The sequence below is a fragment of the Petaurus breviceps genome, unplaced genomic scaffold, assembly GCF_028583685.1.
Source record: "Petaurus breviceps papuanus isolate PSGF00001 unplaced genomic scaffold, PetGlider_PUasm1.0 91133, whole genome shotgun sequence".
NCBI classification, from domain to species: domain Eukaryota; kingdom Metazoa; phylum Chordata; class Mammalia; order Diprotodontia; family Petauridae; genus Petaurus; species Petaurus breviceps.
Genome location: NW_027187419.1, coordinates 57,649,470 through 57,666,250, shown reverse-complemented (window position 1 = coordinate 57,666,250; position 16,781 = coordinate 57,649,470). Strand labels below are relative to the sequence as shown.

The 16,781-nt window shown below is 38.4% G+C and overlaps 1 protein-coding gene across 5 annotated transcripts in view; it reads right to left on the bottom strand.

Annotated features, from left to right (window-relative positions):
* Positions 1 to 3,159: 3,159 nt before the first annotated feature.
* Positions 3,160 to 16,781, bottom strand: part of TNFRSF19 (TNF receptor superfamily member 19) — an 89,654-nt gene continuing 76,032 nt past the window's right edge. For 2 of the 5 annotated variants that reach the window (XM_069080295.1, XM_069080296.1), the window contains exons 9-10: positions 16,269 to 16,662; positions 6,750 to 6,895 (exon numbers count right to left, since the gene is read on the bottom strand). In XM_069080295.1, coding sequence (XP_068936396.1) covers positions 6,872 to 6,895; positions 16,269 to 16,662 — 418 coding nt within the window. In that variant the 3' untranslated portion in view covers positions 6,750 to 6,871. Of the gene's footprint in view, positions 6,681 to 6,748; positions 6,896 to 16,268; positions 16,663 to 16,781 lie in introns of those variants that run through there. The other 3 variants (XR_011166778.1, XM_069080298.1, XM_069080297.1) reach the window with 3 other exon arrangements.

Genomic DNA, 16,781 nt, shown 5'->3' with positions numbered 1-16,781 from the left:
ACAAAGGTCAAAGTTCTCCACCCCTAGGTCACATAGTCTTAATCTCTCAGTCAAAAAGTCTTTCTTCTTAATTGGAGATTAGTTTCCAATCATCCTTAATTCAATCATCCCAAAAAGGTACAGGATAAAGAGTACAGAGTTCTCTACCCCTAGGCCACAGTAAATCATGATCTTCTCAGTTTCCATTAAATACTCAAGGAGAGGTCTTTTCATCTTGACTCAAGGCTGGCTGTCAGCTTCCATGGTTCCTCTTCCATGGTCTTAGCTCCTGCCCAAATCTACCTAACAGTCACCTGAGTTCAAAGGCAGACAGCTCTCAGTTCCTTGTGCAGTTCCTGTTCCATACTGAAGCTCACAGTGTCTAGTCCATCTCAAGTCTTTCACAGTTTCTGTTCCTGGGAAGACAAATCTTAACAAAGCCACAATTACATTCACCAACATTGCCAGCATCCTTGTCAATTCACTTTCTGTCTGTGAAATCAACATAGACCCAACAATGAGGTCTGAGGAATCAACACAAATCATCAGTATAGTCCCAGGACCTCTGAAAACATCAGTAAGACCCTCCTCTAGGATTTCTATAAACGTACAACAAGAAAATCCTCTTTCAGGGCTTCTGAGTCAGCAGCAAGGTCCCAGGGCTTCTGTAACAATAGCAACATCCTCTATCAACAGACGAATCTGACAAAGTAACATCAAAACAAACAAAGTACCAGCACCACAGCCATGTTTCCTCCCAGTTCCCCTCTCTTCTAATTTCTCAATTCTTCTCAATTCGCTTCCCAGTTCTCGGTTCTCCATTCTGCCACCACAAGTTCTGTTCTCCATTCTGTTCTCAATTTGTAGCAGTTCTCAGAAGTTCTGAGGATCCTATCAGTTCTCTCTCTCTCTGCAATTCTGACTCTAGCTTGGGCTTTTCCTTATATATGGTATTAGCTCCTCCCTGTTCTGCCCCTTTCTGTTACATCAGTAACTTCCTCCCATTGTGGGATTCACAAGTTCTGGATATTAATACTTGATGCAATCATGAACTTGAAACAAGGTGCTAAGTACCTGTTTGATTGCCAGTACAAGGGGCATGGAAGATCTTCAAATCCCCATTACCAGTGCTGTAATGATAATGCACTCTTCTGGCTGCTTCTTGATTTCCCTCCTCTTTGCATTTGAAGAGGCTCCATTATCCCCAGAAGGCACTCTATCTTCCTCTCTTGAAATTCTCTTTCTTCAAGCCTTGCCCAGGTCCATCTTTTTGCCATGAAGTCTTTCCTCATCTCTTCAGCTTAAAGCAATTTCTCCCTTCCTATATTTTTGTAGCTCTTCCTTTAGACCTCTTTTGCTGTTATCACATTTTATCTTGTTATCATACTGTTTTTTGTACTTCATATAACCTCTATTATGCAGGGTGCCACAAATGTGCAGTTCTAAGTTGCTAAAGCTTAAGGCTTACTTTTAGGTTACTCTGCATTGTGAGCATCTTGAAGGGACAGATCAGGTGTTCAACACTTGTATCCCCAGTGCCTAGATTATTAACTGTGTGACCCTGGGTAAATCACTTAATCCTTTTTGTCTCAGTTCCTCATCTGTAAAATAAGCTGGAGAAGGAAATGGCAAACTACTTCACCCAAAAACAAGCCAAATAGGGTCACAAAGAGTCAGACACAGCTGACTTCCCCAGTGCCTAACAATGTAATAAGTGCTTAATAAATATTTCTTAAGTTGATTAGAGTACCCTTGTGTAATTGTGAATACACAGTTGAATCATAGAGAGAACACAGAATCCTGCTGTATATGATTTGTTGACTGTAAAAAAGCATTTGATATAGTAGATAAAAATGCCACCTTAAAGACTCCTACAAGAAATCCCTAATACATATATCAAGATCATACAAGATTCTCTTAAAGACGTAACAACAGAGATAATTTTGATGACCTATGATTACTGATATCCATTGAGACATATGACAGGGAGACATATTCTTGCCAGAAGTTTTGGCTACTGCCATGGAGCAGGTTCAGGGGATTTTGCCTTAGATAGTGAGGTTATCTAGATATTCCTGTTTTCATGTGACATTGAGCTGATTGTATAAAACCCCAAGAAATTGCAAAGCCTCCTAAAGAGATCCTTAAGCACTCTAAAGTATTTGGCTTAACTATCCCTAGGAAAAACCAAATGGATGAATAGTGCCTATTGTTAAGATTATGATAAGAAGTTGGATGGATAACCCATAAAGCTCTGGACAATAAGCTGTGCCCCAAATCGAATAGAAACAGGAGTGTGAATTGGATTTCAGCTGAGAATTTGCAGAGATCTTCTAATGTTCTCAAGCTTCTCTCCCAAAAAAAGGCCCATTTTTTTTTTAACACTAAGAGTCTTCTCATGATATTGTATGACTGCAAGTCATAATACGCTCCAATTTCTCTAAATGTGAGGTTTACCCAAAAGGCAGTGGCAATAGGCCATGTTGAAAGGTACAAGCCACTGCATGTTGAAAATGAAGTCATGAAGCAGTGAGAAAAAGGATGCCATTGAAAGAACTACACGATGAGAAAAAAGAATGAAAAAGTCACATCACAAGAAGGCAAAGATAGCTCATGTCCTATTGACAATCACCCAACATCAAGGGAACTTGACTTATTAGCTGTGTGACCTTGTGCAAGTCACTTAACACCAGTTACCCTGCCTTTCCCCCTCCAAAAATAAAACAAAACCAAAAAAGCAAATAAAAAGAGAACTTGAGGAAGAGCCACTTTGAGTGGACGCCTTGTGGCAGATTTATGGGCAAACATGCCAGGATGGCATGAATAGGATATGATCTGCACCATGGAAGGGAGTACCCAAATTGATGAGGTCACAGGTCTGTTGTGGTCATGAAGAACATCCTTATTCTCTTTATAGTATGTAGAGGAAGGAAAAAATATCGAATCCAGCTCAAAATGCATGTATGGCGAAATGCAAAGTAATGGATTTGTAGTCTAAGGACCTGGAACTCAACATTGACTCTCACCTCTTTGCCTATAAAATGAAAGGTTTGGACTAGATGACCCCTGAGGTCCCTTTCAATTCTAAATCTATGACCCTAAGAACCACAAATCTTCCCCTTTCCAGCTTTAAATCTTATCATTCCATGAAATGATTTATTCAGTGGACACACACAGAAGAACAATTTAAGTAGAAATTTTATTCACAGATAAAAAAAGCATCACACAACTATTTATACAGGAAAACTATAACTTATAGAATTAAAAAAATGTTTCATATGCAAAAAAAAAAAGCAATGACACAAACTAAATTCATTCAAACTGACACCCTTAAAGTGGCAATGGACGTTTTCTACTGGCACAGACCACAGTGCTTGACCTAAGCAACATAAACAATAGCAATTCAAAGTAGAAAAATCTATTTTTAAAAAAATATATACAATTTACATTAAGAGGGAAGGGGAAAATCCTGTGCTTTAATTCAGTGATCTCAATAGACACTTCATTCTTTGAATGAATTTCATACATAATCATGTTCAGGGGTATAATAGTAAATGTTTAACAACCAGCTCTCCAAAACAAAACAAAAAAATGCATGACACACTTTTAAATTTAATCTGTTTTATCAATATTTTCCCCATCACTTTATTAACTCTATACAGTCAACAAAACAATAAATCAAGTCCTGAATTGATGCTTTTGCTAATTTCCAAGAAGTAAATACTCACACTGAAAATTTAATAATCAGCTCTTGAGAACTGGTTCAAACTGGCTCCAGCACACCCCAATGCTCTTGAACCAAAAATCATACTGACTGTAAACTCCAACAAGCTACATGCTTTAAATCATGAATTATCTGAGCTCCTTGGCACACATATCCTGAAAGGTCAGCTTGTTGACTGCTATGCAACATTCCAATAATATCTTTAGGAATCTGAAGTGTGCATTGCATTTCTCTAAAATATTAACCAAGCTTAGAGAGTCAGCAGAATATTTTCATATGCCTCTTCAGCAGGTGGTAATGAAATGGCCTTGCATTTCTCAACTGATCAGAAGTGATGTTTTGAGATCCAAGGTCAAAATCTCATTCACATCATTGAGTGTTCTCTTGCAGGTGTCCGTCTTTGAAGTCAGTAAGAGTTCTTCACTTGGAAAAAAAATATTGAGAGTACACAAGAGTGATTTAAAAAAACAAATCATTCCATTGCTCTTTTGTCATAACAGAAGTGGAAGGTTTGTAGGGAGAAAAAATATTGGGTTGGGAGCCAGAAGACCTGAGTTCTGCTGTTGCCTATGTCACTAGCTAACCATGTGACCTTGGGCAAGTTAAAAGTCACAGGGCCTCAGTTTCCTCAACTGTAAAATGAGGAAGTTGGATTGAGATGATTTCTAGGGCTCTTTCTATCTCTAAATCTCTGAGTAGATGGCAAAGATTTGGAATCGATTACATGTATGTATGAGTTACAGTAAGTCACGCAAACTGACGCTCTTTACTATACTTTCTTGGAGACTTTCTCTTTGTTGACCTAAATGTAGTAAGACTGGCTTGTGGTGAGACTGATTACATTTTCAAAAGTATTTTTAAAGAATCTATGGAAACTGTCCATGAAAGAGATTTTCCTGAAGGTTATTTTCATAAAGGTCAAAGATGTTAACATGAGTAAAATGAGCTTAGACTTCTGACCCAATGATGAATTTCATAATATCCCCAAAGTGCAGTTCTTTAACATGAAAACCAAGTTTCTTCTTATGGCTGTGCTAATGGCATTCCTGTTAGCTCTTGGTTAGCAAAGTGTCCTGCACAATAATGCACACTGGAGTTTCTTTTTAGTGGATATAATGTTTTTCTTAATGCTGTAATGTACAAGATTGCTCTGATGCAAATATTTGACTTAACTGATAGTAATGTTTATACTTTAAAAGAATTTCAATTCTGTTTGCCCACGTGGTGGACATGTAAGATTATAGACCATGAGAAACCATGTAATTTCCTTTTTCAGCTGGCAGGAAGTGAGGTAATGAGATGGGGGGAAAAAAAACCAAGACAAGCTAACAAAAATGTACCTCAACCCCACAGATTGGAGAGAGGTAAGGTTATGTGGAAGAGGACACATTATGTTTTCCACTGTTATCAAACCACAGTGTACAAAAAGAGGGAAAAATCTGTTTGAAAAGATGGACTTTAACAAGCCTGGGGGGAAAAATGAAGGTCAGCTTAAACCTTAAATATGTAAAAGGACTGGGAAAAAAGGGACAATGCTGATGAGATAAAAATCAATGTTTAAAAAGTGCAAACGTGGCCAAGAGTTATCAAGAGGAATTGGTTAAAAGACACACTGATTGTGTAGGCTCTTGCAGTGAGGAGAGCCCTTTTTAACATTTCCTTAGCCACAGGAAAAGGGAAATGAACTTCAGAAACATATCAGGCACATCTCTTTTTCACCCCAACAGGGCTATCTTTCCCCCTAGCAAATCACTTGAGTATCCAGTGCACAAATCCAGAGGCGATAGGGGCTGGAGTGCAAGGCCTTTGTGACTTTCCTATGTTCCTACAGCCAATTAATAATTATGTTGGGGACAGGAAGAGGTTTCAGTACCATAACACTGGTACTTTCAAGGACCTCCTTCTAACGTAACTACATACTGCCAACCCTGAATACTCTTCTGGTTTTAATGTACTGTGGAGTTTTGTCAAAGGCTACTAACAAACTCTAAACTCTAATAGTGGATTAACCTGCTATGTTACAGCTTATTAAACCTTCAAAACAAAAGGCACTACTTTAATAAAAGCTCTTTATCCTAGAAATACTGTTTAACTATGACATAAACATTTCTGAGCATTGGAAGCTCAGCCTTGGAAACAGATGTAACAATAAAAAGCTTCATCATCAATACATACATGTGTGTATTGTCTGTTGTACACAAAGATGATCTGATGGTAAGGTATGTGCATTGTTACTTTTTTTTTGGCAGTAATGGTGACAGATGACTGAGCCATCCACTCTCTTCTGCACTCCCTATTATGACCAAGAGCATACATTTGTCATATTCCTGGTTCCCACTGGAGATGCAGTCTATGCATCTTTCTGAGATGCTAACCAACCTGGGTAGAGATCACCCCAAGCCTTTGGCCTCATTAACACTCTAATCACCTGGGCTAGGGAGCTTAGACTATCAAAAAAGGACATTTGTACAAGGAGAAGAACTTACTTTTGAGTTCCTTCTACATCAAAACTAAACAAGCTGTTGTCTAGGATGATGCCAGTTACTGTTTGTTTTTGAAAACAAAACACAGACATCCACAAATGTCCCATCTCTCCAGTCTCATGCAGCCATTTGGTGGAGGAATATAAGTCCTAATTCAATTCTTTTTCCAGTTACATGGACATAATCTCTTTAGCTTCAAGCTCAATCCTTTAGTCGTTTAAGTCACACATGTGGCATGGAAACTGCTTGTTTGGAAGAGATGAAAAGTATCATGAATCTGTCTTTAGTCTTTTCTCAAGTTATGCCCTGGGGTTTCAGTTCCCAGCTGGTCTGGCTCAGACACAATTGGCTGAAAGACTTGAAATGTGGCCAGTTCAATTCAGCTTTGTTAGAAACCATTGAAGGTCCAGACTGGGTTCGGTTCCCCAGTGTTAGCAGAGTGGCATCAGGGTTATGTACACTTCTATTCCTGGTAGAAAAGTCTTTTAGGCTTCCTAAAACCACAACAGAAGAAAAAAAAAGTTTGTTAACTTTTTTTGCAAACTAAAGGAAACACAAGGTAGATCATAGACTCGGGAAGAGCAATTTCATTTTCAAATGTCCCTTTTGTTAAAGTTTTGCGCTGTTGTCATACTGTATGGACAAAAGGACCATTGCTAGTTCTCCGATGTTGGATGATATAGCTTCACACAGTGAGGAGTGCAGGAGTCTGGGAACAAAGTAAACATTTTCAGAGTTCATGAAGCAATCTAATATTTGCAAACTCTAACTGTTATTTCATACACAGAGATAGTTGTGGATTTTCTCTCCCCCTCTAAACAAACGACATGATCCATATTCCATAAACTTTCTAGTCTAATTGTCTGGTTGAGGTGAGGAATACACTAATAATAATAGCTAGCATTTATATAGCACTTTAAGATTTGCAAAGTACTTTAGAAATATCTTATTTTATCTTCACAACAACGCTGGGAGATAGATACTATTATTATCTCCATTTTACAGATGAGGCCACTGAAGCAGGCAGACATGAAGTGTCCAGGGTCACACAACTAAGTAGCTGCCACAGGATTTGCCCCTGAGTCTCCTGACTCTAGGTCCAGAGCACTAACCTTGCCTCCTTACCACTTCTATCCAGCCTAGTTGTTAACATTGAAAATAGGGGGGTACTTATTATCCCAGGATGCTGGGCCCTTAAAGTATAAATAGGTTGTATCAGAGGGAAGGAGGGAGGGTTAAACATTGCTTATTTCCCATAGAAATAGAAAGGAGTCTATGTACAATGCCTGGATTGAGTTTCTGGAAGATACCATCATCAATTAAGCAACAGAAGAAAGTTTGCAGATAGCTGTGGGGGATGAGAAGACTTTTTTTTTCGATTGTCTCATGGGAATATGTACAATCAGCCTCTGACAGATTTTCCTAGCCGGAAGGAACCTCTGACCTCCTGAGGGTAGTTTGAGGAATAGGCTTCAGGCAGAAAGAAAGCATTTTGTTTGGCCCTCTCAAAATAGGACATTGACTTCCGGAAATCACAAAGCAAGGGTACTTTAGGCCAAAAGGAAGAGCATACCAAAAAAACATAAGCTGCATTAAATATAGTACAAGAACATTAGTTCAGATACTGCTAATGCAAAATCTAGGATGATTCAGACAAGACCTAGGTTGAAAAGCACTTTTTCTACAACCTATAAAGAGACCTGCTGAGCAAAATAATCCTGAACAAGAATGAAAGGGAAATAGAAATAGGGGTTTTCAAAGTATTGGTAGTTAGCCAGAAATAGCTGGTTTTCTTAAGTAATTAAAATTATTGACAGAGTAATTATAAGCTGGCCTTATCTGTTTATTAAGGCAAATCCTAAGAGGTATATGCTAGCATCACTGATAGATTAACTTACCATATGTATGTGAATTAATAAAAATAATATCGAACATTTATGTAAGACTTTAAGGTCTGCAGCTGTCTTTACAAGTACCACTGTGTCCTCACAAGAACCCTAGAATGTAAGTGCTAGTGTTATCTTCATTTTACAGATGAGGGAACTGAGAGGGAGAAGGGGTAAGTAACTTGACCAGAGTCATGCAACTGTGTCTGAGGAAGGATTTGAATTTGGGCCTTCCTGACTCTAGGTCTAGGGTTCTAGTCCACCACCTGTGAAAGCAATGATTAATTGTATGGGGAGGAAGAAGGAAAGGGTGAAATACTCCCTATAATTCTGATTTTTAAATGATTTATATGAATTAATAAATTTGATAACCAAGTCAACAACCCAAACTTTCTCTGGAATTAGTGCAGCAAATCAGTGAGGTTTTTTTTTTTTTTTACATCTTTAATATTTTCAAAAGGTCTAATTTCATGGGGGCGGGGGGGGTCACTCCATGGACTGACACAGATGGGGACTCCTCCACACTTTATCAGATGATTTGCTTAGCCCAAAAGATCAATCCCCTGGTGGTGATGAGCCTCTGGCCACTCACTGGCCTGGTCCTGGAGGGGGCCAATTTCTTTGCAGTCTCTTCCACTCAAGGCCTTTTCTGTTTGCCAAGACTTGCCAAGGCCTGTGCTCTTTTACAGATCTCAGGGTCACCTTTCACTCCAGGATGAGGCCCTGGAGGAAGAGCTTAGAGAAGGAAGTTTACTTTGCAATCAAATTCACCCTCTAGTAATGTGGATTTTAAAGAGCTCAACCTGGGCTTGAGTGAAGTATACTACTATAAAGAGAAAACAATTTGCTAAATATATTAACTGCGGTAAGCAAGATTCCAAGGGGTATGCCTAACACATTTTTTCTTTTTTAAATTAAATATTATGTTTATTTTTAGTTTACATCATTCATTTCCACAAGATTTTTGAGTTACAAATTTTCTCCCCGTCTTTCCCCTACCCACCACCCCAAAACAGTGATCCCACTGTACATTCCCTTCCCCAATCTGCTCTCTCCTATATTCTATCCCGTCCCCACCTCCGACTTTCCAGTAGGGCAAGATGGATCTCTATACCCCATGCCTATATATCTTATTTCCCAGTTGCATGTAATAATAATAATAATATATTTTTTAAACATTTTATCTTAAAACTTTGAATTCCAGATTCTTTCCCTTCCTCCCTCCTAACTCATTCTTACTGGGAAAATAAGCAATACAGTATAGGGTGTACATGTGTAGCTATGCAAAACATTTCCACAGAGGATATATTGTGAAAGACTGACTATATTTCCCTCCCTCCTATCCCGACCTCCACTTTTGCTATTCTCTACTTTGACCCTGTCCCTTTTCAAAAGTGGGTGATCCAACTCCCCTCCCCCCAACAACCTGCCCTCCCTTCCATCATGCCCCCTCTCATCCTGGACTTCACCCCTGGACTCCTGTAGGGTGAGATACCCTATTTAGTGTGTGTCATTCCTTCCCTAAGCCAAATTCAGTGAGAGTAAGGTTGACTCATTCTCTTTTGCCTTCCTGTTCTTCCCCTCCATTGTAACAATTTTCCCTTGCCTCTTCTATATGAGATAGTTTACCCCATTCTGTCTCTCCCCCGTCTCCTCTCATTATATTCCTCTCTTACCTCTCAATTTCACCTTTTAAGTATCATCCCTTCCTATTCAATTGGTCCAGTGCCCTCTGTCTATGTATGCCTGTACACATATATACACACACTCACATATGTATTCATATGCCCATATACCCTCCTACATAGACATATATGTATGTATACATATATATTCATACATACATACACATTTATATTCCATTCAACTATTCTCATGCTGAGAAAAGTTTCATAAGTTACAATTATCATTTTTCCATGTAGGAATGTAAATAGTTCAACTTTGATAAGTTCCTTGTGATTTCTTTTCCCTGTTTACCTTCTCATGCTTCTCTTGCTTCTTGTATCTGAATGTCAAATTTTCTATTCAACTCTGTTTTTTTCATCAAGAATACTTGAAAGTCCTCTCTTTCATTGAATGACCATATTTTCCCCTGAAACATGATACTCAGTTTTGCTGGGTAGGTGATTCTTGGTTTTAATCCCAGCTCCTTTGACCTCCGGAATATCATATTCCAAGCCCTTCAATCCCTCAGTGTAGAAGCTGCCAGATCCTGGGTTATCCTGATTGTGTTTCCACAATATTCAAATTGTTTCTTCCTGGCTGTTTGTAATAGTTTCTCCTTGATCTGGGAACTCCAGAACCTGTCTAATATTCCTAGGAGTTTTCTTTTGGGGATCTTTTTCAAGAGGTGATTGGTGGATTCTTTCAACCTCTATTTTGCCCTCTGGTTGTAAAACATCAGGTCAATTTTCCTGCAGAATCTTTTCTTTTTCTAATGCTTTATTAACTTCCGATTTACATCATTCATTTCTGCCAGATTTTGAGTTACAAATTTTCTCCCCATTTTTCCCCTACCCACCACCCCAAAATAGCAGTCCCACAGGATATCCCCTCCTCCAATCTGTTCTCTCCCATATTTTCTCCATACCCCTTTCGGCTTTTCCAGTGGATCTCTATGCCCCATTGCCTGTATATATTATTTCCCAATTACATGTAAAATAGTATTAATAATAGTACATATATATTTAAACATTTGATTTTAAAACTTTGAATTCCAGATTCATTCCTTTCTTCCCTTGTCACCCACCCTTACTGGGAAGTATAGGTTGTATATGTGTGGCTAATGCAAAACAATAACATAGTAGATATATTGTAAAAGACTGACTATATTTCCCTCCCTCCTATCCCACCTCTCACTTGTTCTATTCTTTACTTTGATCCCATCCCTTTTCAAAAGTGGGTGCTTCCAACTTCCCTCCCCCCCAAGCCTGCCCTCCCTTCCATCATCATCCCTTTCATCCCCTTCCCCCCCTATTCTCCTGGAGGGTGAGATACCCTATTTAGGGTGTATTTCATTCCCTCCTCGAGCCAAATTCAATGGGAATAAGGTTGACCCATTCCCTTTTGCCTTCCTATTCTTCCCCTCCATTGTAACCATTTTCCCTTACCTCTTCTATATGAGATAGTTTACCCCATTCTGTCTTTCCCCATCTTCTCTCATTATATTCTTCCCTCACCTCTTAATTTCACCTTTTAAGTATCATCCCTTCCTGTGTATTCCTGTAAACATATGTCCATATACCCTCATATATATATTTCTATTCCCTTCAACTACTGAGAAAGGTTTCATAAGTTACAATTATTGTTTTTCCATGTATGAATGTTAATAGTTCAACTTTGATAAGTTCCTTATGATTTCTTTTCCCTGTTTACCTTCTCATGCTTCTCTTGCTTCTTGTATCTGAATGTCAAAATTTCTGTTCAACTCTGGTTTTTTCCACAAGAGAGCTTGAAAGTCTTCTATTCCATTGAATGACCATATTTTCCCCTGAAACATGATACTCAGTTTTGCTGGGTAGGTGATTCTTGGTTTTAATCCCAGCTCCTTTGACCTCCAGAATATCATATTCCAAGCCCTTCAATCCCTCAGTGTAGAAGCTGCCAGATCCTGGGTTATCCTGATTGTGTTTCCACAATATTCAAATTGTTTCTTTCTGGCTGCTTATAATATTCTCTCCTTAATCTGGGAATTCCAGAACCTGGCTATAATATTCCTAGGAGTTTTCTTTTTGGGATCATTTTCAGGAGGTGATCAGTGGATTCTTTCAACCTATTTTGCCCTCTGGTTCTAAAACATCAGGGCAATTTTCCTTGAGAATTTCTTCAAGGATGATTTCTAGGTTCTTTTTTTGTCATGGCTTTCAGGTAGTCCAATAATTTTAAAATTATCTCTCCTGTGTCTATTTTCCAGGTCAGTGGTTTTTCCAATGAGATATTTCACATTGCCTTCTATTCTTTCATTTGTTTGGATCTGTTTAATAGTATCTTGATTTCTCATAAAGTCACTAGCTTTCATTTGCTCCAATCTAATTCTGAAGGAATGATTCTCTTCAGTGAGCTTTTGAGATTCTTCTTCCGTCTGGCAAATTAAGCTTTTAAAGGCATTCTTCTCCTCATTGCCTTTTTGAGCCTCTTTTGCCATTTGAGTTAGTCTATTTTTTAAGGTGTTATTTTCTTCAAAGTCAGGTTGTTGACTCTCTTTTCCTGTTTTTGTTTTTTTTTTTTGCAGCATTCTTATTTCTCTTCCCAATTTTTCCTCCACTTCTCTTATTTGGTTTTCAAAATCTTTCTTAAAGTCTATATGGCCTGTAACCAGTTCATATTTTTCTTGGAAGCTTTTGGTGCAGGAGTTCTGACTTCATTGTCTTCCTCCTGTTCCATGCTTTGATCATTTTTGTCCCCAAAAAATGAATCCAAAGTTGGATTGCTGTGCTTGCTTTTCTTCCTTTGCTTGCTCTTGTTGCCAGTCAATTATTTGACTTTTGAGTTTTTTGCCACAGTAGAACTCTGCTTCCAGAGAGGAGAGCTTTGTCCCAAATTGCTGGGGTTTTCACAGCTGCTGGAGCTATTAGTTGAGTGCCCTCTTAGAACCCTCCACTGGCTCTGGCACACTGATCACACACCCCAGGACCTCTACCCTAGACAGCAATCCTGATCCAAGCAGGTTACAGCAAGAGTGATTACACCTCAGACTGGTCACTTGGTCCCCCTAAAATCTGCAGGCCAGGAGCTCTGAAGTAGCCACGTACCTCATCCACTTCACCCTCCAGGGGCAGAGGCTGGACTACTCTCCCAGACCCCCTGTTCCCACAAAGTCCACACTTAACTCTCACTTTCTCTTTGGCATTTATGGGTTGATAATTCTGGAAACTACCACAGCTGCTGGTGATCCACTTTCCTAAAGTCCCTCCAGCTAGGGCTGGTTGTGGTCGCCTTGAGGCTAAAAGCAAAGACTCACAAGGGGCTGCGCTAGGCTCGTAGTGCTGAGATGGACCCTTCTTGCTGGTCTGCTGGGCTGTCTTCAGTGGAAGATTTGTTTCTATCTTTCACTTTGTGTGTTTTGTAGCCCTACAGTTTCTTTAGAGTTATTTTTGTAGGTATTTGAGGTGGTTATGGAGGGGGCATACAGAGTTTTCCTGCTTCTATCCTGACATCTTGGCAACACCTGTCTAATCCATTTAAGGAAGGGATATTTAAGAACTTTACTATATTAATTGTTTGAATGCTAATGGATACTATTAAATGCAAATGAGGTCATTAAGGCAAATTCATTATGTTCACAATAATCCCATTACCATAGATTAGTGAGGTTTGCCTGGTCTATGTTCTTTTTTGGTTTCTTCAAAAGCAAATGTGTGGTTTTTTAAGGCCTCTGAATAAAGCTAAAAAAAATGAAAAAATGCAACATTCCCTTATTGTACCCTCTGTTGATACCTTCCTTCCTATTAGCTATCCATGCATCTCCTCAATCAATTCATAAGCATATACTAGTCAATTGACAAATATTAACAAGAGGTTTCTATTTGTAAGGCTCTATGTAAGGAAACCTTAAGGGAACAGATGAGCCTGGAACAATATGGAGAAGACCAACAGACTTAGACCTTCCTGGAGAAGAAATATTCTGGTAGATCTTTATCAGGGAACCTGCCTCAGTGGAATAGAATGCTAGACTTCAGATTGGGAGGACCTGAGTCGAAGTCCTTTCTCAGACACTTGCATGCTGTATAATCCTGGACAAGTTATTAGAAACTCTTTGTGACTCAGTTCCCTCATCTATAAAATGAAGGAATTGGACTAGATGGCCTGGGGTTCCTTCTACCTTTAGTCTATGATCTTAAAATGTTTACAAATTACATGTAAAAGGCTTTTCATTAATAGTATGTATTACCTCACTCTAATATATTTATACATAAAACTAATGTTATCATTACAATCATGTCTTTTCATGTTGAAAATTTGTCGTGGAGTACTAATTCCTAGAAGCAGGAATTCCTGGAAGCTAGTTGGCACAGAGGGCTAGATCTGGAGTCAGGAAGATGTAAGTTTGAATCCAACCTCAGAAACTTACTGGCCATGTGATCCTGGGCAAGTCATTTAACCTCTGTCTCAATTTCCTCAAATGTAAAATGGTAATAATAACAGCAAGTATTGACTTCAAAGTGTTTTTCTGAGGATCAAGTAAGATAATATTTGTATAGTGATTAGCATAGTGGCTGGCACATAGTAGGCATTTAATAAATGCTTGTTTCTTTCCTTCCTTCCTTTCTTATCTCTCTTCCTCCCTCCTTCCTGTTTTTAGTATTTTTTTTATTTGAGTAGGGGTAAATTAAAACAAAAAAAAAAACCCTGCCCCATTAATTGCATAGTCTAAGTTAATATTATAAATTAATTTTTAAAGAAAAACTTTAATAATCACAAAAGCATGACAAGTTTTTCATACTACCACCAGGAGAAATAACATGAAAGAAAAATGAGACAAGAAGCCCATGTCAATAGGACTTTTCACTGAAATATTTCTTTTCTGGAACCCTTCTAGAATTAAGTCAAGGTTAGAACATGGAGAGTCCCCACAAATATTATATCAAAATATTTGATGAAAGGCCATGAAATGGTTGATAACTAATAATTTTATATACTGTCAACACACTTGGTTAACAACAACAACAACAAAAGCTCTGATCAAGAGTTCTGTTGGTAGCATATACTTATTCTAATTAATTATTCAGTCTCTCCCACAACCAAGGGAATAACCAAAACCTGTCAATGGAAGAATCACAGACTGAAATAATTTAGTGCTAGGAGGGACTTTAGACATCATCTAGGTGAAACCCTGTGTTTGATAGCTGAAGGAACACAGGCCCAATGACCTACTTAATGCCATACAATCAATTGGTTAAAAAGAAATCACTAATGGAGACTCAATATAGTAAAGGTAATTTTAATAACTGAAAATTCAGTCCATAGAAACTGATAGAGAGGCAATTAGAATGATAGGATTTAGAGATGTAGGGGATGTTAAAGACATTCTATCTAGGCTAATCTCATTTTATAGACCAGGAAATTGAGGCTAATGACTTGCCCAAGGTCATACAGACAGTAAACAAAATAGCCAGAATTCAAATATAGGTATTTTGAAAAGTCCTCCTGATATTCTAATATAGTATAGTTATTATTCAAATTTAATTTTCAGATATCTTGACTTGATACAAAAAGCCTGAGAAAATATTTACATATATCACAAAGGGCCTGATTTTCTTTCTAAAAAAATGCATGTTAGATGAGATGCTAAGCACCCTCTTTGATTATTATGTGCTGCCCGTTCTCAGTAACTGGATTCTCTCAAAGTTCACATTTGGTGAATACAGGGAAGGCATTATATGAACAGACTCAAGTGGCCACTGGGCATAACTGAGAGAATGTAGGATGAACTCACTTTCTGGCCCCACTCCCTTCTTTGGCTCCCAGCTGGGGAAAGGGCTCATCTGTTCTCTTCTACCAATGAGTTGACCATTCAAAGACAAAAGTCCACACTCTCTCCCACCCAGTAAAGGCACATGTGCACACACACACACACACACACACATTATTCTAATTCATAAACTATCTTTATTCATCAAACATTTATTAAATGCCTTAAAAATCAAAGGCTTTAGATCCAGAAGACATGTTAAAGGATCATCTAGTTTGGTTTACTCTTTTCACTATTTGTGCAAGGAAACTGAGGCTCAGGTTTAACCAGTCAGTTCATGGAGCTACTAATGAGAGGAGCATGGACCCAGCCTCAAGCCTTCTGGACCCTAATCCCAAAGTATTCTGTCATTAGTACTCTGCCCCTACCCTATCTCAAAATACTGGATAACAATTAAACTTTTAGTACAACCAGAGCCCTATTTATGACCAACACAGGATTTTCCTATTTGAAATAGGATTTTAGTAATGAAGGACTAACCACTGAGGCCATAGAATATGTTATAAATTTTTGTATGTAGGAATTTAATATACTCAGAACTCTTCCATAAGTCAGTTCCTATTATTTATTTTTTAAAAAAAGAAACAGAATATCAAATTACTCATCAAGTATACTCTAAGATCTGAGTAAACCCTATTTCCCAATTACTAACCCAGAACTAGCATTTTCATTTCAAGGCTGATGAAGATGCTAAGTAAACACTGATATTAATCATCTTTTCTTACCTGGAGGGAAGGTTGGGGGACCATATTCATGGTATCCTCATTTTCTTGCTCCAGTTGGTTTCTAAAAGATAAAGTCTCCTGAGTTAATGGTGGGTCTGTCTGGGTGTTTTGTTGAGACCATTCAGTAGCTTCTGCCAAGTTTTCAGGATGAGGAGCCACTGTACCCACCAGGTCCTGGCTACTGTTTGAATCCAAAGTGGCTGAGTTTTCAGTTTCCAGGTTGAGAGAATTTCTCTCTCCTCCATTCAGTTCCAAATAAGATTCAGAGAGAGAGAGTGTGTCACTGCAAATGGGATTCTGCATGAGTGGCCAGGCATCTGAAAGCTCGCCACAGGTAGAGTGGGAAATGGAACCAAAGAATGTTGGAAGCATTTCCCCCACTGAACTTGCATTCCTGAGAGGGCAAAAAAGCAAAAGTAAAATTAAATTTAAAAAGGAACATCAGTAAAAACGGAATGGAGAAAACTTATAAAAGACTGATGTCCAGAGACATTACCACAACGATAACCAAAC